General features: G+C 36.1%; 1 protein-coding gene across 1 annotated transcript in view; it reads right to left on the bottom strand.

Annotated features, from left to right (window-relative positions):
• The window catches only part of GTF2A1L (general transcription factor IIA subunit 1 like), a 48,946-nt gene that overhangs the window by 5,774 nt on the left and 20,125 nt on the right, over positions 1–23,047 (bottom strand). The window contains exons 5-8 of the mRNA XM_074286795.1: positions 22,326–22,419; positions 19,680–20,284; positions 747–1,004; positions 266–355 (exon numbers count right to left, since the gene is read on the bottom strand). Coding sequence (XP_074142896.1) covers positions 266–355; positions 747–1,004; positions 19,680–20,284; positions 22,326–22,419 — 1,047 coding nt within the window. The remainder of the gene's footprint in view (positions 1–265; positions 356–746; positions 1,005–19,679; positions 20,285–22,325; positions 22,420–23,047) is intronic.

Here is a 23,047-nt window from a genome sequence, read left to right as displayed (position 1 = left end):
ATTTTTCAATTGAGTAATTTGTCATGTACTGTTTTAGATTTTTCTCTAATTGCTGCATGTTTTTCCAATCTCAACTTCTTTATCTCCCAAAACTTTATCTCCCAAAAGCCTCCAATATATACTTATTCTAATAGTCTCTTTCAAGGATAACCTAAGTTAAATGCTTAGCAGATGCAACTACTAGTTTTCCCATCACAGTTAACATGATTTCTGGATACATCAAATTTCATAAATGAAGCTAAGAGTGGGGAAATGCATACTGTACCTTGTCATATTGACAGACTATTACATTATCCGTGTCAAACAGGTCTGGCACATCCTGCTCACTAACATCATCCCCAGAATTTAAAGGGTCCTAAAGAGTAAAGGTGACCATATTAAATAGTTTTTACTAGATTTTATTTAAAAAGCAAGACAGAAGCCTATCACTGCTTTAAAATATTTTCTAACTTTACAACTCCCATCCCTGTCTTCCTTTAACCCTCTCCTGACTCCCTCAATATCTCTATATCTAAGCAGGATAGGTGAGTAATTTTTTTAAATATTGTTTTAACACTTTTTAATTGTACTTTAGAGATTTTTTAAATGACCATTTTACCAAGTTAAAAAATCCTCTTCCCCCCCCTACCTCAAGTTTAAAAAGTGAAAGAAGATACTCTTCTTATTAACTTTTTAACCTTAGGGGCCAAACTGACAAATTTGTTTTACATGTAATAAAAAAGTCATATCATCAAAATAATCATCACCTCCTCTACAATGTCTATTTGGGGCTCTTCATTATCACTGCTATTGGTGGTTGAATCTTCATTTGAGATACTATCACCTTCTTCTTCAAGAACTTTCAGATCTTCTGCATCAATAATACCAAGAAATTCGTTCTCATCCACATCTCTCGTACTCCCTATTTCTTCATTTGATGATGTATCTCCAGTTCCATCTATTTGGATAATTTCTTTAATGTCATCAATTGTTTGTATACTCAAATCCATTTGTGTACTGGATTCCTATAAAGAAAATAACATGCGGGATGTAAAATAAAGTTGTTTTGCTCAAAAGTTTAGTAGTCAGAAGATAGGAACAAAAAGTTTTCAAGCCCAACTATAAAGTTATCATTTGAAAGAATCTTCTAATATTAAGAGAAGCTAAAATTGAAACTACCAAAGTTTGACCTTACATCCAGCAAAATGACATGGGTGACAAAAGGTCAGTGTTGGAAGGACTATGGTAAAGCAGACGTACTAACAAAGTTAGTGAGCAGTAAATTGGCTCAACTATGCTGGGAAACAATTTTAAATTATTTGAGAAACATCACTAACTCACACCCTTTAAGCTAGTGCAGGAAAAGTAAAAGACAAAGAATGATTTTGTATATAACAAAAATATTCATAGCAGTATTTTTGTGGAAGAAAAGAACTGGCAAAAAGAATATCAATTTTGGATGAAATAGCTAAACAAGCTGGATACATCAACATATATCACTGTGCAATAAGAAATAACAAATATGAAGAATTTAAGGTTCATATGAACTAAAACAGTATGGAATTAACAGAAAGGGAAAAGTATATATACTAGCACATCAAAATTAATGGAAAATAACTAAAATGAAAATGTACATCTCAAAACTATAATTACAGATTGGTCCTTCTCCACAAGAAGAGAAAAGGTATCTGCCTCATTTCTTAAACAATACTGTTTTATGGTTGTACAATAGAACATATGCTCTCAGGCATGCCGGAAATTATTTGGTTTGGCTTAAGTCTTCTTATTTGGAAAGGTTGGAGAAGGTTGGGAAGAATATATGCATAAGTGGCTAACATAAAAACAAAAAGTATATAAATATATCCACATAGATCCACGTATGTTTTATTGGTGCCATAGATAATGCTTTACCTCCCAAACTACCTTGTATGTATTCTTTATACTTATATGAACTCATCTCACTCCCTTTTACACATTCTCTTATCTAGTAACACCAGTCCCCTTGATGTCCACAAACGATATTACACCTCCTGACTCTATTTGTACTTTCTTCAAGTCTCAGGGGAAGTTTCACCTTCTACAAGAAGTTTTCTAGTTCCCCTTAATCTCAAGGCATGCCCTCTGAGGGCACCCTCATTTATCCTGTTTGCACAGTTATCTGCATGCTTTCCCCCAGTAGACTGTGAACAACCGGAGAGCAGGTATTGCCTTTCACATTTCTTTGTATCCACAGCACAAGGGATGGCACATAGCAGACATTTCATGAATGCTGATATGTGCTTATATTTGGGAGGCAGGGATATGTGGGATGTCAGGGGGGACAAGCACTTCTGCTGAGGGCTGCTCCACATGCACAATGGCCACACCCCAGTAAAACTATCTTGACAGACAGGCTAAAAAAATCAGATTGACGATGACGATGGATTCAAACCTGTCAGTAAGCCGGGGGGAGGGGGGGGGGGAGTGACTATCCCAAGATTAGAAAACTTTTCCCCATGTAATGGGCAGGTGAAAATAATGTGTTCCAATGGTCTTCATGCCTGAAGCAGGCACTTTGAAGGCCTTAGAGCTTGGTGGGACACTGAGATGCTGACTCCAGAGCCATTGCTAGTCATCTTGACTTTCTGTCTTGCCACTGGACTTCAATGACTCTGGAAGAGACAGTAAGGCCCAACAACTTCGAGCAACTTTGCCTCACTTAAATCCAGCTTATGCAGAGGTCAAAAGGCATGATTGATACCGTTTTACTATTTTACTATAGCATTCTTTTTACCCATTTACTATCCAATATTTTCATAATTTTATTATTTTATTATTTTACCTACCTTGAAGTTCTGAAGCAACAGACTAGTGATGAAGCAGCAGGTGTGAATATGCTGGGACCTGTTGTCACAAGCCTGCACACAAGCAGCCCAGAGCATAGTATCTTCTCACTGGACTGAAGCAGCAGTGGGATTCAGCAGACCCTTGGAGCCTTCTTGAGGACCATGATACTCACCTCCTGACATCACAAAGGGGCTAAAAAAGGTGCCCTAAAAATTACCTGTTTCACCTGACCCTAGCCACCTTACCACAAGAGGTGGGGATCATACCCTGAAGTCAAAACACAAAAACACAAGACAAAAACTTTTTGCGAGATGATTCTACTCACAATTGGTACATGGAATGTGCGTGTGCTTATGGAAAATATGAAATCCAGTAGACCTGAAAGATGAGTAACTTGTTGTAAGAGAACTATGTAGGTATCACATCCAAATGACAGCCCTGAGTGCAATAAGGCTGGCAAGTGAAAACCAGCCTAACAGAACTGGAACTGGAAACCTGTTTTTCTGGAGTGGTCACAGTGACAGGGAACAGTGTGAAATTAGTGTAGGTTTCAAAATAAAATCTGACCTAGACAATAAACTTGTAAGCCTCCCAAAAGGAGGCAAAGATAAGTAAGAAGACAAGCTTTTAATTCTGGGTGATTATAATGCACAGACTATTAGATACGGCAGAGAGTACTTGGGAGGAATGGAGTCAAAAAAGCAAAAGTAACTATCACTTATTAGTGAAGGCTTGTGTGTCTCATGATCTTATCACCAACACTGTGTTCCATTTACTTAAATTCAATAAAGCCGTGTGGATGCACCCTTTAGCAAACAATGGCATTTAATAGACTATGACATTGCAAGGAAAAGAGACACAGATATGAAAGTGACAAAGGTGATATGTGGTACACAGTGCTAGAACAACCATAAATATGTTCTCTCCAATTCAACAAAAGCAGTAGTCCCAAGGCAAAATAACGACCGGAAGACACTATCAACAAATGAATGCGCTTCTCCATGGGGGAGCTCTTCCTGGCTTATTTGGAAGGAAAGCTGACCAACACAGAGTTGGCAACAGTGGTGCTGAGAAGGAATTTCAGAGATTTGGTGTAAAGCACTGTATTGACTCATCTGGACCAGAACACTTTCAAGCACTAAGACTTGTGTGATGAAAATGATGGAGAAATTCAGAAAGTAGGAAGTAAGAAAGTGAGAACTCTACAGAGTATCAGCAGGATAGTTCATCCATCTCAGCATTTAACTCTATCAAAAATAATGTGCAATCAAAGCTTAGAAAAATGGTGGCTGCTTGAAGGTTCAGTAAGAAATCCAGATGAAATTCAGATTTACACTGATAATAACAATCCAAAAGCATTTTTTCTTATGATCTGAAGGCTATTTCTGAGCCAATGACCTTTGGTGGATCTCAGCCAGGATGGAACCATACTGATCAATGATAAGGCCACGATCCTGAAGAGATGGGCTGAATACTTCCGGAGTATTCACAACAGACCATCTACAATGAAGTCGGAAGTCACTGCCCATTTACCTCAGATGGAAGTCAATCTCTCTGTGGTACAATTTCCAACTGAAGAAGAGGTTTTGAATATCACTAGGCTCCTCTTGTGTGGCAAAGCACCTGGGGCTGATTCCATTCCAGCAAAGACCTATAAGACAAGGGGTGAACTGCTCATAAAAATGCTGACTGAAATCTTCCAAGCCACGTGAAAAGAAGAGGTTATCCTCCGGAAGATCAAGAATGCCAGATTACTCCACTACATAAAGGAAAATGAAATAAGTTGTACTGTAAACCACAGTGGGGGAAAGAAGGAATCTTCCCAGTCTCTGCCAGCAAGGTTCTTGTCAGAGTTCTAAACAGATGATCCTTCAGCTGGAATACAGTCATTTACCTGAAAACAAGGGTAGCTTCAGAAAGAGCCGAAGACCCGATATTTACTTCTCAACAACTTCAGGGAAAGTGCCAAAGGCACAACATAGTCTATGCACAATGTTCATCAATCTAACCAAGGCCTCTGATACCCTCAATTATGAGGGCCTGTGGAAAATCATGGCAAACTCTGCTACCCAGAGAAGTTCATCAGTGTGGAATGCCAGTTTCGTGATGGCATGCTTGCAGAGATTCTGGATAATCAACGAAGGTCTCGTGCTTTCCCAGTCAGTAGTGAAGCAAGGCTGAGTGCTCGCTTCATACCTTTCAAAATGATGGTTTCAACTGAATTGTCAGGATCAAGGCCAACTACCACACTGAGGATGAGTTAACTTGAAAAGGCTGCCAAGTCCAGACTAAAATGCCCAAACTTTTGTTCACAGATGATGATGCACGCCAAGATTGTGCACAACCAAGAACAGATCGACTCTCTGCTGCCTGTGCCGATTTTGGCCTAACAGTCGGCCTCAAGAAAACCAAGATTCTCCACAAGCCATCCCCACACCATGAATGTCGAGATCATCAGTTCCAGCAAAGGAGCAATATTGGATGCTGTGGGTAAGTTCACTTGTCTGGGCAGTGTACTTTCCAGGGTGTCCACAGAGATAAGGTCCACAGAGATAGCTCACCATTCGGAAGGCTCCAAGAGTGTGACAGAGAAGAGACGTCTGGCTGCCTGCAGCGCCATTGTGCGAGATGTGCCCAGGCTACCAGCGCCATGCTGGAACACTGAACCACTTCCACCTGTGCTGTCTTAGGATGATTCTGAAGATGTCCTGATCAGGTACGGCACACTAAAGTCCTTTCTCAAGCTGAACTGCAGAGAGTGCATCTCAGATGGGCTGGCCACACTGTGCAAATGCCAAACAAACGTTTGCCTAAAAGATTATTTTATAAAGAACTGATACATGGCAAGTGCTCACAAAGACACTCTCAGGTTTCTCTGAAAAACTCTGGTATCGATTGTGAGACATGAAGAGACACCGGCACAGGTTTGTCCAGCATGGCATGCCCACAACAACAAGAAAAGTGCTGTGCCCCTGGAGCAAAGCAGGATTGTGGGAGCTAAAAAAGAACCATGAGATGCACACTGTAGAGAAGACATCTCCCTCCCAAATGGTCACACAGACTATTTGTGCCCAGCCTGCTCATACCGGGATGATCAGCTGTAACTGCATACACTGTACATTGACCTATCATCATGGTGTCCATTGGAGCTTCTTTGAGTACAAAGGACAAACAACAACTTGGAATGTAAACCTCTTGCAAATAGGGATTATTTCATCATATCATTCTTTGTTTTGTATTTCCAGTGGATGGCACATAATAGATGTTTGATATGAGCATCTTCACTGATTAAATACATATATGTGGGTATATATAAAATATTCAACTTACTTGAAATAGGTCACAGAATTCATGAGTAGCAACCAAAGGTAATAAAGCCTTCCTGCCCTAAAAGAAGTTACTGTCTCATTTTTCGGATGATGAAATTGAAACTATTTCTATTCATATGAAAAGGTGCTCCAAAATCACTATTGATCAGAGAAATGCAAATTAAGACAACTCTGAGATACCACCACACACCTCTCCGATTGGCTAAGATGACAAAATAACGATGAATGTTGGAGGGGCGGTGGGAAAACAGGGACACTGATGCACTGTTGGTGGAATTGTGAACAGATCCAGCCATTCTGCAGAGCAATCTGGAATTATGCCCAAAAAGTTATCAAACTGTGCATACCCTTTGATCCAGCAGTATTACTACTGGGCTTATATCCCAAGGAAATACTAAAGAAGGGAAAGGGACCTGTATGTGCCAAAATGTTTGTGGCAGCCTTCTTTGTAGTGGCTAGAAACTGGAAGATGAATGGATGTCCATCAGTTGGAGAATGGCTGAGTAAATTATGGTATATGAATGTTATGGAATATTATTGCTCGTAAGAAATGACCAACAGGAGAAATACAGAGAGGCTTGGAGAGACTTAAATCAACTGATGCTGAGTGAAATGAGCAGAACCAGGAGATCATTAAAATACTTCAACAACAATACTGTATGAGGATCAATTCTGATGGAAGTGGATGTCTTTGGCAATAAGAGGATCCAAATCAGTTCTAATTGATCAGTGATGAACAGAACCAGCTACACCCAGCAAAAGAACACCGGAAAATGAGTGTGGACCACAACATAGCATTTGCACTCTTCCTGTTGCTCTTTGCTTGCATTTTTGTTTTTCTTCCCAGGTTATTTTTACCTTCTTTCTAAATCCGGTTTTTCTTTGCAAAAGATAATTATAAATATGTATACATATATTGCATTTAACATATAATTTAACATTTTTAATATGTAGGGGACTGCCTGTCATCTAGGGAAGGGAGTAGAGGGGAGGAGGGGAAGAGAGTTGGAACAGAAGTGTTTGCAAGGGTCAATGTTGAAAAATTACCCATGCATATATTTTGTCAATAAAATGCTACAACAATAATAATAAAAAAGAAGTTACTGTCTCCTAGCTAATTCAAACCATTCTTAGTTTTCTTATAAAATAATAAGGAACACACAAAAGGTACACACTTTGATAACTTGGGAGACAGTAAGGTGTACAGACAAAAGCATTTGACTTTGGAGTTAGTAGAGACAGAACACATTTCTTTGACTCAAGACAACTGAGCTGACATCTTTGAGCCTCAGTTTCCTCATTTATCAAACAGAGAAAGTAAAATTATTACCTCCCATGCTGTTATGAAGAAAGAGCTTTGTAACCTTTCAGGCACAGTATAAATGAATTACTTTTATTATTAATTCTATATCCAATAAGATCATTGCTTCATTGTAATGACTATCAGTTTTATACTTATCCTACATAATATATTTGTATAGAAATAAGTAATTTTCAAATTCAAATATATTATCTTATATCATCTTCATAACAATGATGTGAGGTAGGTATGGCGAAAATCATTATATATCACCAAAAGAAGACATAGTGCTTACAGAGTTGCATCAAAAGGGGTAAACTAGGGACAAAAGCCCATTGAAACTTAAAGACAAAGCCAATTTCTTATGTTTCATGGAAAAGTAACAAAAAGCTCCCAAAGGGAGAAAAAAAACCAGGACCAGATAGATTTACAACAAAATGCTATCAGACATTCAAAGAACAATTAATAATAATTTTACATAAACCACTTAGGAAAAAACAGGGGGAAAGGGTGCTACAGAACTCTATGATACAGATGAGTCTTGCTAACTAAAACAGGAAAATCAAAATAGGCTACATTAACTATTATTAGCTAAAGGCTAATACTCCTAATAAAAACTGATGCAAAATTTTTAAATAAAGTATTAGCAAGAATATAGCAACATATCCCAAAGATTATATGCCATAGCCAGGATGAAATTATACCAAAAAGTGCAGGCAAAATAGGAAAATTATCAACATCACAGACTAATAACAATTATATGATTATTTCAATAGATACCAAAAAATGTTTTGAAAATATATAGCAGACCTTTCTATATTAAAAAAAAAACTCAAAAGAGCATAGGAATAAAGGAATTTAACATTTGAAATACTATTTAAAACCAAAACATAGCATTATATATAATGGGGGAATGTAATAGAGGTTAAAAAAATAAAGAACAAGATTTTTCCCCTTTCCTCTCCCAATTGAGAGCGTATTTGTATACATTCATAGACATATATTACATATATATGTAATAATATACATTTAATTGTATATTCATATAAGTTTTTAAGGCTATATTATGTGTATTTATCCTTTGTTTCTCAGAAGATGGATAACATCCATCTTAAGTACAAATCTTTCCAGATTTTCTAAATCCACCAACTCATCATTTCCTACACAACACAGTATATTCCAAACTTGTGCTATCTAGCTATTTTAAATAGTCTAAAACAATATTAGTATAGTTGACATATGTAGTAGTAGTTTCCCTATTTTTCTCTTTTTGATTAAATCTATTTTAGCTACAAAAATTTGCCATACAAATACTACTCCTAGGTCTGTATTCCAAAGAGATCATAAAAAAGGAAAAAGGACCCACTTGTACAAAAAATATTTATAGCAGTTATTTTTGTGGTGACTAAGAATGGGAAACTGAGGAGATGCCCGTTAATTGGGGAATGACTGAATAAGCTATGGTATATGACTGTAACGAAATACTAATGAGCTATAAGAAATCATAAACAGGAAGATTTCAAAAAAAGCCTGGAAAAATTTATATGAACTGAAGCTGAGTGAAGTGAGCAGAATCAGGAGAACATTGTATATATAATAACAGCAACATTATGTGATAAACTGTGATACACTTGGCTCTTCTCCGCAATATAGCAATACAGACAATTCTAAAAGACCTGTGACAGAACATAACATCTACAGCCAGAGAAAGATCTATGGAGTCTAAATGCAGCAGAAGCATATTAATTTTACTTTCCCCCAAAAAAAATTTCCCTTTCTCATGCAATTTATCTTTTGTTTTGATTCTTCTTTTATAACATAACTGATATGAAAATATGTTTAACATGATTGTACATGTATAGCCTATGTCAGATTATTTATTTCTTGAAGAAGGGTAGGGGAAGAGAAGAGGAGAAAAAAATCTGAAACTCAAAATAAATGAATGCTGAAAACTATCTGCACATATAATTTAAAATAATAAGTGAATTATTCAATTTATATCAGTAAGTGAAAAAATAATTGATTGAAAATAATTATAGATTGTATAAAAATACTTGCGCATCTACTAACTTGGGAATAAGACCAACATAGGAACTATATGAATACAATTACATAAAGTCTTATTTTTAAATAAATACAGACTTAAATAAATTAGAGAAATATTAATTTATCCAGTCCTGTCCTGTGGCAATATAATGAAAATTATGATACTACCTAAATTAATTTTTTATTCACTGCTATGCCAGTCTAATTACCAAGAATTCTATTATAGATCAGTGGAAAAGATTATGTATAAACAATATACAAAAGTAAACAAACAGTAGTATATTATAAAAATATTTATAGCATTTTTATAGAGGTAAAAAAGTAGAAACTAAGAAAGGGGAATAGCTGAATAAACTATGGAATATGAATTTAATGTACTATTATTATGCTTTAAGAAATGATGAAGAAGATTATTTCAGAGAAAACTTAGGTAGACATTTACATTCTGATGCAGAATTAAATAAGCACCAGGACAACTTACACAAATACACTATAAACTATAAATATAAATATGTTGTTAAGACATATGAATTCTGATCAATGCAATAATCAACAACAATTTCAGAAAATTCTTGAAATATACCACAAATCTCCCAACAGAGAAGTAATGAGATTAAGAACTATATTTGCATTAAGTTCTCTTGGATAGGTCGAGCAAATATAATAAAGATGACAATATTACATAAACTAATCTATTTATTTAGTGCTATACCAATCAGACTCCCAAAAAACTATTTTAATGACCTAGAAAAAAATAACAAAATTCATCTGGAAGAACAAAAGGTCAAGACTTTCAAGGTAACAAATGAAAAAATAAATCAAATGAAGGTGGCCTAGCTGTACTAGATCTAAAACTATATTATAAAGCAGCAGTTACCATTTGGTATTGGCTAAGAAATAGACTAGTTGATCAGTGGCATAGGTTAGGTTCAAAGGACAAAACAGTCAATAACTTTAATAATCTAATGTTTGACAAACCCAAAGACCCCAGAGCTTTTGGAATAAAAATTCACTGTTCGACAAAAACTGCTGGGAAAATTGGAAATTAGTATGACAGAAACTAGGCATTGACCCACACTTAACACCATACAGCAAGATAAGGTCAAAATGGGTTCATGATCTAGGCATTAAAAGAACATAGGATAGTTTACCTCTCAAACCTGTGGAGGAGGAAGTAATTTGTGACCAAAGAAGAACTAGAGATTATTATTGATCACAAAATAGAAAATTTTGATTACATCAAATTAAAAAAGCCTTTGTACAAACAAAACTAATGCAAAGCAATTTAAAAGGGAAGCAACGAACTGGAAAAACATTTTTTACAGTTAAAGGTTCTGATAAAGGCCTCATTTCCAAAATATACAGAGAATTGAATCTAATTTATAAGACATCAAGCCATTGTCCAATTGATAAATGGTCAAAGGATATGAACAGACAATTTTCAGATGATGAAATTGAAACTATTTCCACTCACATGAAAGAGTGTTCCAAATCACTACTGATCAGAGAAATGCAAATTAAGACAACTCTGAAATACCACTACACACCTGTCAGATTGGCTAAGATGACAGGAAAAAATAATGTGCAATGTTGAAGGGGATGTGGGAAAACAGGGACACTGATACATTGTTGGTGGAGTTGTGAATACATCCAACCATTCTGGAGAGCGATTTGGAACTATGCTCAAAAAGTTGTCAAACTGTGCATACCCTTTGACCCAGCAGTGTTACTACTGGCCTTATATCCCAAAGAAACTTAAAGAAGGGAAAGGGACCTGTATGTGCAAGAATGTTTGTGGCAGCCCTCTTTATGGTGGCCAGAAACTGGACACTGAGTGGATGCCCATCAATCAGAGAATGGCTGAATAAGTTGTGCTATATGAACGTTATGGAATATTATTGTTCTGTAAGAAACGACTAATAGGATGATTTCGGAAAGGCCTGGACTTACATGAACTGATGCCGAGTGACATGAGCAAGACCAGGAGATCATTATATATTTCAACAATAATACTATATGATGATCAATTCTGATGGGCCTGGCTCTCTTCAACAATGAGATGAACCAAATCAGTTCCATTTGTTCAGTAATGAATAGAACCAGCCACACCCAGCGAAAGAACTCTGGGAAATGAATGTGGACCACTACATAGCATTTCTAATCCCTCTATTTTTGTCCATCTGGATTTTTTATTTCCTTCACAGGTTAAGTGTACATTATTTCAAAGTCCGATTCTTCTTGTGCAGCAAAATAACTTTATGGATGTGTGTGTATGTGTGTGTGTGTATAGTATTTAACATCTACTTTAACATTTAACATATATTGGTCTACCTGCCATCTGGGGGAGGGGGTGGGGGGAAGGGGAAAAATTGGAATAAAAGGTTTTCCAATTGTCAATGCTGAAAAAGTACCAATGCATATATCTTGTAAATAAAAAGCTATAATAATAAAAAAATAAAATAATGATAAAAAAGAACTATATTTGTTAAATATGGCCAATACAGGAATTTATTGTACTTAAATATACATATTTGCTATAAGAGATTTGTTTTAAAAAAAATTTTTTTTACTGAAAAGAAATTCATTTTTTAAGAAGTAATAAAGAATAGGAGATGCCTCCTGCATAATTCCTAGCACATAGGAACATTGGTGCTTGAGCTGCCATTCAAATGAAGTGAGAGACTTTGAGGCAGAGAGGAAGGAAGGAAGGAGCTCATTTCATCAGCCAGGGCTTTGAGAGAGAACTAGGAATCACTACTGACCACCCTCGCCATGGGGATACTCCGACCTCTAGTTTTCTGTGACAACTAAGTGTAATGTTCAGGCTTTCTGGAGGTCCTCCAGAAGGGTCTTGGTCTCAGCAGGATAGTCATCACAAGGATGGACAAGAATAGCGTCCAAAGTCTTTATTGTCTCCTTCACAGTCTGTGTCTGTCATAGTCTAACCCAGACTGTCTGTCATAGTCTAACCCAGTCTCAGTCTGAGTTCTGACTTTGTCCCTAGACAGCCCTTAAATACTCTATTACAATTACATCATTACAGTATACTGAGTATAAGCCAATCTAGAGTGATTATATCATTCTAGATATATGTGAACTAGAGAACCATTATCTCATCAATTCCACTGAGTTAACACCTCGTTTCAAGGGTACTTCTCCGGCGTTACGGCCCTCTACAACTAAGAGTAGCCAGATAGGTAGGAGGACATCAGTTGTAGTCTTCTACTATCATCATACCCCACAATCTTGTGTGTTCTCCAAATCTTTATCCCAGGCCCTCTTTTCTTCTCTTCCTCTGTCTCTCTCAGTGATCTTATCAGTTCCCATGAGTTCAATTATCTCCATGCAAATCTTATAGAGAGAGAAAGAGGCAGCTAGGTGGCCCAGTGGATAGAGCACCAGTCCTGTAGTCAGGAGGACCTGAGTTCAAATTTGGTCTCAGACACTTAACACTTCCTAGCTGTGTGATCCTGAGCAAGTCACTTAACCCCAATTGCCTCAGAATAATAGATAGATAGATAGATAGATAGATAGATAGATAGATAGATAGATAGATAGGAGAGAGATATAGGCTGTGTGTATATCTATCTGAGTTCCAATTCAACATCAATAACTACCTATTAGATATTTCCCACTAAATATCCTCTAGGCATTTCAAACATCTAAAAAGACCACATTTTTGTCTCCCAAATCAACCTAATTTCTATACACCTTTTTCTGTTGAGGGCATCATCTTTCTGTCTCTCTAAGGTATGCAGCTTCTGCATTAGGCTCAGCTTCTAGCTCTCTCTGAAGCCCATATACAACTAGTTACCAAATCTTGATGTGGCTTCCACATCTTTTCCATCTCTCCTCTTTCTCCAACTTACAAGATCAGTAGTCTGAGCCTTCATCACCTCTCACCAGAACTCTTCACAGCTTAACTGGTTGTTCCTGAAATCTTTCTTTTCTCCACTCTCCACATAGCTTCAAAGTATCTTGCTTCATGTCACAGAGCAACTAAAATGATTTTCTAAGGCACAAATCTAACCAAAATAGCTCCTATTGTCCCTAGGACAAGGATTCTTAACATATTTTTGAATCAAGGACCCTTTTGGCAATCTGGTGAAGCCCTTCTCAGAATACAATATGAACCCCTTTTCAGAATGTTTTTAAGTATTATAAAATGAAGTACAATACAATACATAGAATTGGAAAGCAAACATAAACCAATAAAATACAAAGGAAATCAATTAAACTGAAAGTTATCATCATATTTTTAAAACAAATTAATGGAGTATGTTGAGAATTTTTATTCCCAGGATAAAAATGTAAACTTCTATTTGATATTTCAAAGATCTTTGCAATCCAATTCATTTTTCCAATCTCACTGTACATTATTACCCCCTCACATGCTTCAATTCAGCCAACCTACCAAAAATAGGTTGTTTCTCTTCCTCACAAATGAGATTCCCATCTTCTAGCCTTTGCCTTTGCACTGGCCATACTGCACTCCTGAATATACTTCTTTCTTGCCTTTACCTTTTAAGAATCTATTACTTCCTTCAAAAAGGAGCTTGACCACCACATTGTCCACTGAAGAAGTTCCCTAATCCCAATCCTACTGTTCTTCCTCCCAAAATATTTCCCATAATCACTTCATTTATAACAGGATCAGAGATCTAGAGCTAAAAGCAACCAAGAGCACATCTAATCCAATCCTATGTCTTTATAGCTGAGAAAACTGCGACCCTAAAGGGATTAAGTGAGGCCCAAGTTGAAAAGAATTGTGGGCTAGTTTGAACCCAGGACCTCTATTTTTCACTGCGCCTCCTCTTCTCTCCTCTATTAAAATGTAAACTGACAGCAATGATTGTTTCATTCTTTGTATCTGTAACATAAGTGCCTCGAATATACTAAATGTTTAATAAATGTTTGTTAACTGAATCTGAATTTCTCCAACCAAAAGGAGCTGGTTGCTAAGGCAGAAAAGATGAGAACTTTTGAAGAAAGTGACTGCTCCACTACCTAAAGTTTATTATAGAAAAAGCCAATTGAGTACACTATAATATGGATCCCAAATCAAAGGAGAAGAGATTTCAAAAGTCCAGAATTGCAGAGACAGAATCCCATAGACTAAAATTCCATAGGGGAAAAATCAGTCCAGGAGGGATAGGAAACTCTGAGGACACAAGGAACAACAATTCTAATGAGAAGGGAAAAAAAAGAGTAATCCAAAAAGGTAGATGTAACTCCCTAACCAACTCAGATGTTTAAAAGAGATATAAAGGAGGTAGGATACAAGAGCAACACCCTGTCACATTTAGTGTCAGGGGAGAGAAAGCTCAGCATGTATTGGTATTGACAAGTGAAACTATGAACAATAAAAACGAATTTTTAGCTAACAGGGAGATGGAAAGAAGAAGGGGAAAGGGAAACAGGAAGAGCAAAGAAAGGGCAAATCTGTAGTTCTGAGGGGAAGGGACAATGGCAAATGTTAACAAAGACAATGTAAAGTTTCTCAATTCTTAGTTCTGTTTCCTTGACCAAGAAGAATGATCTTCAGACTAGAAAGGACAGACTAAAAGGAGTTACTGTGGAGCTGAGGTCCAGGATAGGTAATAAGGAATAGAGTACCTACCTGTCAGAAGAGTTCAAATAATCTGTTCCAGATGAATTATGTCCTAGATACAAAGAGAATTGATAAATGAGCCATTGTCAGTGATACATGAACAATCATGAAGAGGTATCCCAGGATAAAGAGAGATTATTTTCTTTATTTTCAAAATAAAAAGGGAAATAGAATCTGCAAACTAGAGACCAGAGTTCAACTTCAATCCCTAAGAAAATTCTAGCATATATTATTGAAAGGACAGTTAATGAATACCTGGAAAAGGAATCGGTCAGAGAAAAACAACATGACTTCATCAAGAAAAGATCATGACAGACTAACCTCATTTCTTTTCCTGAAAGTATTACTAGTCTATTACAACAAGACAATGTCATATACACAGTTTGTCATGATTCAGCAAAGCATTTAAGAAAGACTCCAGGATTATTCCCATGGAAGATGGAGAGAAGGGAGCTAGAAATATGATTGGGCAGATTAGGAACTGGTGGTACCCACAAAGAAGGAACACTGGTTAGATATCACAGGGTCTGTTCTTGGTCTCTGTGGCTTGAGACTTATCAGTAGCATGAATAATGGTATAAATGGTGTGCTTATCAAATTTGCATACATCACAAAGCTTGAAAGCACAGCCAGCACAATGGACAGCACAGTCTGTATAAAATTATATGCAAGTACAAGTATATGACAGTGGGTGAGGCTGGTTAAACAGTAACAATTCTTGGAAAAAAAATCTATAGTGGCATATAAGAACTATATGAATCAGCAATGTGGAAGGGGGAAAAAAGTTAATGTACTATATTAAATCAAGTACAAGAGATAATAGTACTCATTCTGCCTTAGGCAAACTACATCTGGAATATTCAATCCAGTTCAAGAAATACGTTTAAAAGGCCTTAAATTGGAAAGTATGTAAAAGAAAGCAACTAAAATCACAGATGTAAAGTTCAGAGGAACCACAAAAGAAATCTAGAGATTAGGATTTATCAATGTCACAATGATAATCATCATCAGAGGCACGTGCTCTGACACTAGAGTCAAAGCTTTTTTCACTATTCTCTGAGAATCCATGTGAATACTGCTTGAAAGACCTGGTAATATTTTGCCTGCAGAAGAGAAGCATTAGTGAAGATACGGCAGCTGTCTTCAAGCACATGAAGTGCTGTCACCTGAAAAAGAGATGAGACTTGTTCCGTGAAGTTCCAGAGAAATGGAAGAGCCAGATTTCAATTTAATGCAAAGAAAAATTTCATAAACAATTAGAGCTGCTCCAAAGTGAAATAGGCATCCTTGAGAGGCAGTGGCCTCTCTCTTGCTTGAAGGAGCAAGGGCTGAACTGGGTAGTTTAGGAATTGGTAGAACCCACAAAGTCATTAATGATTTGCTAGGAGTTTAGAAGGAACACTGGTAAGATATCACAGGGATATACAACTGTGAGGAAACTTTTTCAGATTTAGGATGGTCTCCTATATCCCTTTCAAATTTGAAAATCTAAGAATCTGAAGATATACTTCAAACTTAGAGTGATTTTACATTCTACTAATATTGGAAGATCCAAGTTATCTGATTGCCAAGTATCCTTTCCATTACATTAAACCTTCTCAATAATATATTCACCAAAGGATATTCATTAATTTTGTGGGGGGAAAAAACATATGCATTCACTAAAAAGTATTACCCTAAATTGCACCATTCTCTATTCCCATTTCTACCACTCTATTCAATCTCCAATCCCTATTTCTCTTTCTACTGCTGATTATTTAATTTCTTTTCTATCAATAGAGCTTCAAATTTCTCACAGAATTATATGAATTCCAAGTATAAAAAAGCTTGTTTTTTTTTCCCAAGCCAGAAGTTCACCTTACATAGCAACGAAGTCTTTAAAATTCAGAGATATCATACTAACTGGAAAGAGGAAAAACAATCTTAATTTTACAAAAATATACATTTGTTATCTCAGCACTTAAATTTACAGTGCTACATCAAAGAGATAATAAATTAATGTTAAGACACACATCAAGGACCATTGTAATAAAAATAGCTAGCATTTATATAGAACTTTTAAAGTTTGCAAAATGCTTTACATTTCTCATTTGATGCTTATAACAATGCTGAAATGTATTTCCTTTCTCAATTTTACAGATGAGAAAATTGAGGGTAAGAGGTTAAATGACTTGACCAAGGTATCTGAGACAGCATTTCAACTCAAGTCTTCCTGACCTCACGTCCAGCATTATAATCACTTACCACATCTTTAAATAACAGAAATACTCTTAAAAGTTATATTTAAACTTATTTTTCTACAAATCAAATTGTAAATCATTCTCAAGAGCCAATGATTTAAGAGGAAGGCCATGGTGAAATCTCGTCTGCCAGGGATCCTTCATTCTACAAAGAATTATATTTCCCCATAATTCAAGTTCAGTTTTATTGATATTAGGTTTTCTTATAGGGAAGAAAAAAGGATTTTTTCATCTTTGCAACCACTATGCCTTTCACATAGCTAGTATTTAATAAATACTTACTAGATTAGACCTATATTTTTTAAAAAATCTTAAATTTTCAGAAACAAGATTTAATAGAATTTTTCAAATTACATGGTGCAGCTTTTCTAGCTAGTGTTTCTAGATAGTGTTCTATGAGGTAAATGCAAGGTTAACACATTGAACATAGTAAAGTAAGTCATTAAATATTTAGTTAAGAAAATATTTCTTCCTATGGCAATAAAACTGATTAAAAGAATACAAAATAAATACATAACTTTTTTCTCTTGCCCAAATGTTTTCTAAAGAGCTCTAATTAAATTTGTTAAGTGAATACACATATAAGAAACCCAGAGACTCTAAAAAATACTCAGAAATGGCAGATGTGGAATGAAGTCTATGTAGAGAGACATGGCCAAATCCAATTTAAGAAAAAAAAAAAGGCACTCAAACAAGGAAAATTAGAAACATTAGAAATAAAAATATTCTTAAATTTAAGACTTAATACTTTTCAAAGACTAAAAGTAAGTTTACCAAAAGATCAAGAAAAAAACTTAAGATATTTTAGAATTGATCAACACTTTTAGTCTCTGGTATCATGCTATTTTTTTACACTAATTAGTATCCTTTGCCTTTTCCCATTTTCTCCAGAAGGTTCAAAGACCCCTATAAATAAAATGTTAGGTTGGCACCTACTACCAGAAACCATAATTTCACTCTTTCCAGAGATATAATACAAAACCAAAACTATGGCATCATATCTTCCATAGTTAATCAAGAGTGGAATCTCTAAAATGGAAGGAATTAAGGTACACCACAGACAGAAAAAGAAAATGTATGACCCTTTCCCTCTTTTTCAAAATAATTCTGATTATTCTGAATCCTTTATATGTCTTTATGGTGTTTTTCCCTTGTTGGATATCCCACAGAGTTCTGGGAGAGGGGGGGGAGAAAATCAAAAAGCTCAATTTTTTTTTTTTTTTTTTTTTTTTTTGTAGAGGCGATTGGGGTTAAGTGACTTGCCTATACAGCTAGAAAGTACTAAGTGTCTGAGACCAGATTTGAATTCAGGTCCTCCTGACTTCAGGACTGGTACTCTTTCCACTGCATCACCTAACTGCCCCCTAAAAGCTATTTCTTAAACTGAGGTGGCAATCACCAGATTTTAATTCTGATAAGTTAAACTAAGTTAGCAAGGAATATAGAGGCTTGAAGGTGTGCTTTTCATAAATTCTTCCTAAAAACTGGATAATTCTCCAGACAATAGAGCACTTTGACCTGAAATATGGAAAAGAACATTTACAAGAAGGAAAAGAATTGTGGATTTATTTCACAAAATTTTGAGAGGTTTATAGTCATGCTTTAAAATACCAGTTTAGAATAATACTTTCAATACCTTTTGTGACTTGGCCAATTCTTAAAGCAGAAAATCATGGAAGGAAGGGTAATAGAGTCAAGCCTCATTCAAGATAAGAGTCATGAGGCTTAAATCTATCTCCCTCGCAAAAATGCATCTTCTTCAATCAAAGCTGTATTGTCATCAGTAACGTTTTCTGTGTGACCTAAGATATCAGGCAACAGGGTACAGTGGATAGATAGATTGGACGTGACGTCAGAGAGACAGGTTCATTTCCCACCTTGACGACTTAATAAACAAACATTTTTAAGCATCTACTATGTGCCAGGCACTATGCTAAGCACTTCTACCGCTCACTAACTTTGGGATCATTAAGAAGTCACTTAACTTCTCTAAATAGCAAACAGGGATCACACCAGTGGTATCTACTTCACAAGATCATTGTGAGGTTCATGCAAGATAGTCTATATAAAGCACATAGCAAACCTTGGAATAATATAAGAAATGTCAGTTATTACACTGACAATTCTGAATATCAAAAACAAAAAATGAAAGTGATCCTAAGTACAACTTCAAAGAAGGAATCTCACCGAGAGACTCAAAATTTTGAGTTGATCTTGTGACTTCAAAAATGTAACACAACTTCTAGGATAACAAATTTAGGGCCAAAAGAACCTTTGAAATTATCAATTCCTACTCTTTTATTTTCTAGATGAGGAAATGAAGCTCAGAACAGCAAGAGTATTATTACCTCTTCTGAGGCAGGGAGACTGCAAGGCTCTTCTAGGGTGTGAGGATGCTTTAGGGAATTATTTTCAGCCATTCTGTTCTTGAGAATGAGCACCTCCGCATCAGACTGCTGGTGAAAAGAGTCCTGAGAGCCCGAGGAGAGCTGTTCGCCATCCAGAGTTTGAGTGATACTACCTGAAACACTAACCACTGGCTGCCCATTAGAATCTGTTTGAGAAGCCTGTGGAGTAAATACGACACCTGGGAGATTCATATACTGGGGGCTTTCCAAGGAATTAGGCTGCTGACTTAACAGTAGCTCAGGTGTTTTGTGTTCACTCCCCACAGGTGGCTGTGCAAGGGTCTCACTGGTGGCTGAGTTCTCTAAATGCTTTCTTTCCACTGGCCCAGGATGGAGGACTGCAGGCTGTGGGAGAACAGTTTCCAGTCTTTGTGATTTTTCAGCAGCTGCCTGAAGTGAGGCTGGGTTCAGCTGTGGAACACTGGTCTGTATTATAGAAGGTTGCCCGAGCTGCTGAAATATCTGCTGAATTGGATGCTGAAGGATACTTGCTCCTCCAGGGGTCTGTGTTACCATAACAGGTACATTCACTTTATAAAGATGTCCTGAGAAATAAATAAAAAGATATAATTACATAGTTTTCTCTCTCCTATCTCCCCCTCTCCAATGAAAAAATAAAAACAAAACCCATCAATCAACACAAACAAACTCCTGCATTGGCCTAGTGGATAAAGTCCACCTTAGAATGAGTACAGCTGGGTTCGATTGCAAACTCTGTGCCCCTGGTGGAATAGTCACTTAATCACTCAATGCCCTAGGCAACCATCAGACTATAATACTACAGAACAAATGCTAATATATATTGGTAGAATAAATTTCCTGGAAAGGGGTGGAGTAGGAAGTTTCTATTAAAAGAATTTCACCTCTAGACCCTCAAAAAAGTTATTAGTTATAAAGCATATTTTATATTGTAAAAACTGACAATGATGCATCCTGCCCAATCAGTGTCCAAGACAGGTAAACAGGTAAACACCTGTACAAATCTGAGTTTCAAATCAACATAACTGAATAAAATAACTTTTTTCAGATTTTCCATTATTCAAGATACCATGTAAATCTTAGTTCTAAGGTAATTAAAAGGACTGGATATATGGATCAACAAGAGTTTTAAAACTTTTAGATCATATCAAATTCTCTTTCTCCCTTAAAGATTATTAATAATCACAGACATTTAGAGATAGAAAAGGGCAGGAGAAAATCTAGTCCAACTCTGGATTTTAGAAATGAAAATAAGGCTAAGAGAAGTTAAATGATTTGCTCAAGACTACATAGTGACTGGGATCTCAAACACAAAAAGGATGAATAGTATCCACCCTCGTGGAGCATGTATTCCCCTCCACTTAGTTTATACCATGCTGCCCTTCTCCTTAAATCATCAAGAATTCAAAACATCTAGTAGAATCTTATGCAGTGAAAAAAGTCCTGGATTTAAAGTCAAGAGACCCTGATCCCAATCCTAGACCTGTTTGACAAATGAGCAAAATCAATTCAACTCTCTTGACTGTATCCATATCTGTTAAGTGAGAAAATTTTTAACTAGATCATCTAAAGACATGTTCCAGTTCTAAATAAAGGAATTCATACATACTTTTTAGGCTAATTTCTTTTTCATTAGCTATAGAAAAACCATTTTCACCTTGGCAATGAGGAGTTACAATCTACATCAACAAAGGAAGCATCTATCCTTAAAAGCAGGGATCTTTGGAAGCACAGAAGCCCATTCAATTCTGTGGGACACTGGGCTCTACTATCAAAAGGCATCTCGTTTTTGCTTTAAGATTAATTTAAGATGCAATTGGAGTTGTATTCCTCCAAACCAAAATAATCTCACAGTGTCATCAGTTTAAACCCATAAACATAAATGGGTTATATGGACAGGACCATGTGGCCCACAGCTAGTACCTCACTTTCTGGAGGTCTCAAGACTAAAAGCAAAGATTTGCTGTGCTCTGTGAGATTTCACTGAAATTCCAGCATTCCTGACATCTGGGCTGAAACACCTCGATGACTAGTCACAGCACCAGGAAAAGATGTCTTGTTTTGGGTTTGTTTGTATTTTTTTTTACAAGTCAAATTGAGGGAAGCATATTGGGAAAGCTGAAGAGGAGGTTAAGTGGTCAGATTTTTTCATACTGTGGACTCTAACCATATTTTCTTTCTGCCTTACTGAAAGCCTTCTCTAAAAAACCAAATTGTGTAAAGAGATGATGATACATCTACTTCATATGGGGAATAAAGTTAGAAGAACACTAGGCTTTTTTTAAAACAGGTTAGGACTTTTGTTTCACATTTTATAGGTGCATTTGACCTAATCATCTAATAGTAGATACAGTGTTTGCTTTATGAGTCAGACACATAATAGTGGTAGGATTCTGAACAAGCCATTTACACTCTTTTCAATTTCCTCATCTGTAAAAGGGAAATAAGGGCATCCACATCATAAGATTGATGTAAGGCTCAAATGATATAACTTATGGAAAGCACTTGGCAAACCTTAAAGCACTAACACACTATTTGCTATTATTACATATAATTGATTAGCTAAAACAATTTAAAACAAAAACCATTCATAAAGTTTGCTCTCACCAGATGCTGTTTGCAGAGTCACTCCTGCTGGTACATGAATGGGATAACCAATACCAGAGGGAAGGCTATAATTTGCACTGGAATTTGAGGTGCCCTAGATGTGAAAATTTTATCACATGAAATTAAACAAAAATATATTATTTATCCCCACCTTTGTCCCTCTTCCCTGATAAAAGTTTTGATAACATGTTCGTCGAACTTCATTAGGAATGAGTTCTCTAAATGAAGATGCTTTCAAATAGAAGACTATAAAGCTAAACTAGTACAGATTTAATCACTTTGCTCTATCCAAGTTACTAGTATCCTGACCAAGTCAAAAAAATTGTCTTATTTTTAGGACTCGGCCTTTTTTTGCCCAGGCTGCTAATTCTGAAATCAAGTTCAAGGACCACTAAGTGTCATACAAGTTCTACAAGTGGTCCAAGTTCATCTTTAGCACTAATGTTAATAAGTCATTGTCTATAATTGTGTTCTATGATTAATCGTTTTTAAACAATTTTAAATAATTTTTATTTTCAATAAAAAGACATTCTTTTTTCCCCATCAGCAATATCACCATTATTCCCATCAACTCTGCTAAATTTTAATTTTTTTGTTTGTTTGGGGAGGGTTTTTTTGTTTTTAAGGGTGACAATCCAGTTTTATGAAAATCTTGTTTCATATGAGGGGTAGTATATGGTATGTGGGCCTTCAAGGATATGCCAGAAGAATACAAGCTATAG

This window comes from Sminthopsis crassicaudata, chromosome 2 (assembly GCF_048593235.1).
Source record: "Sminthopsis crassicaudata isolate SCR6 chromosome 2, ASM4859323v1, whole genome shotgun sequence".
NCBI lineage: Eukaryota > Metazoa > Chordata > Mammalia > Dasyuromorphia > Dasyuridae > Sminthopsis > Sminthopsis crassicaudata.
Note: the sequence above shows the minus strand (reverse complement) of the source record. Positions and strands in the feature narration are given on the sequence as shown.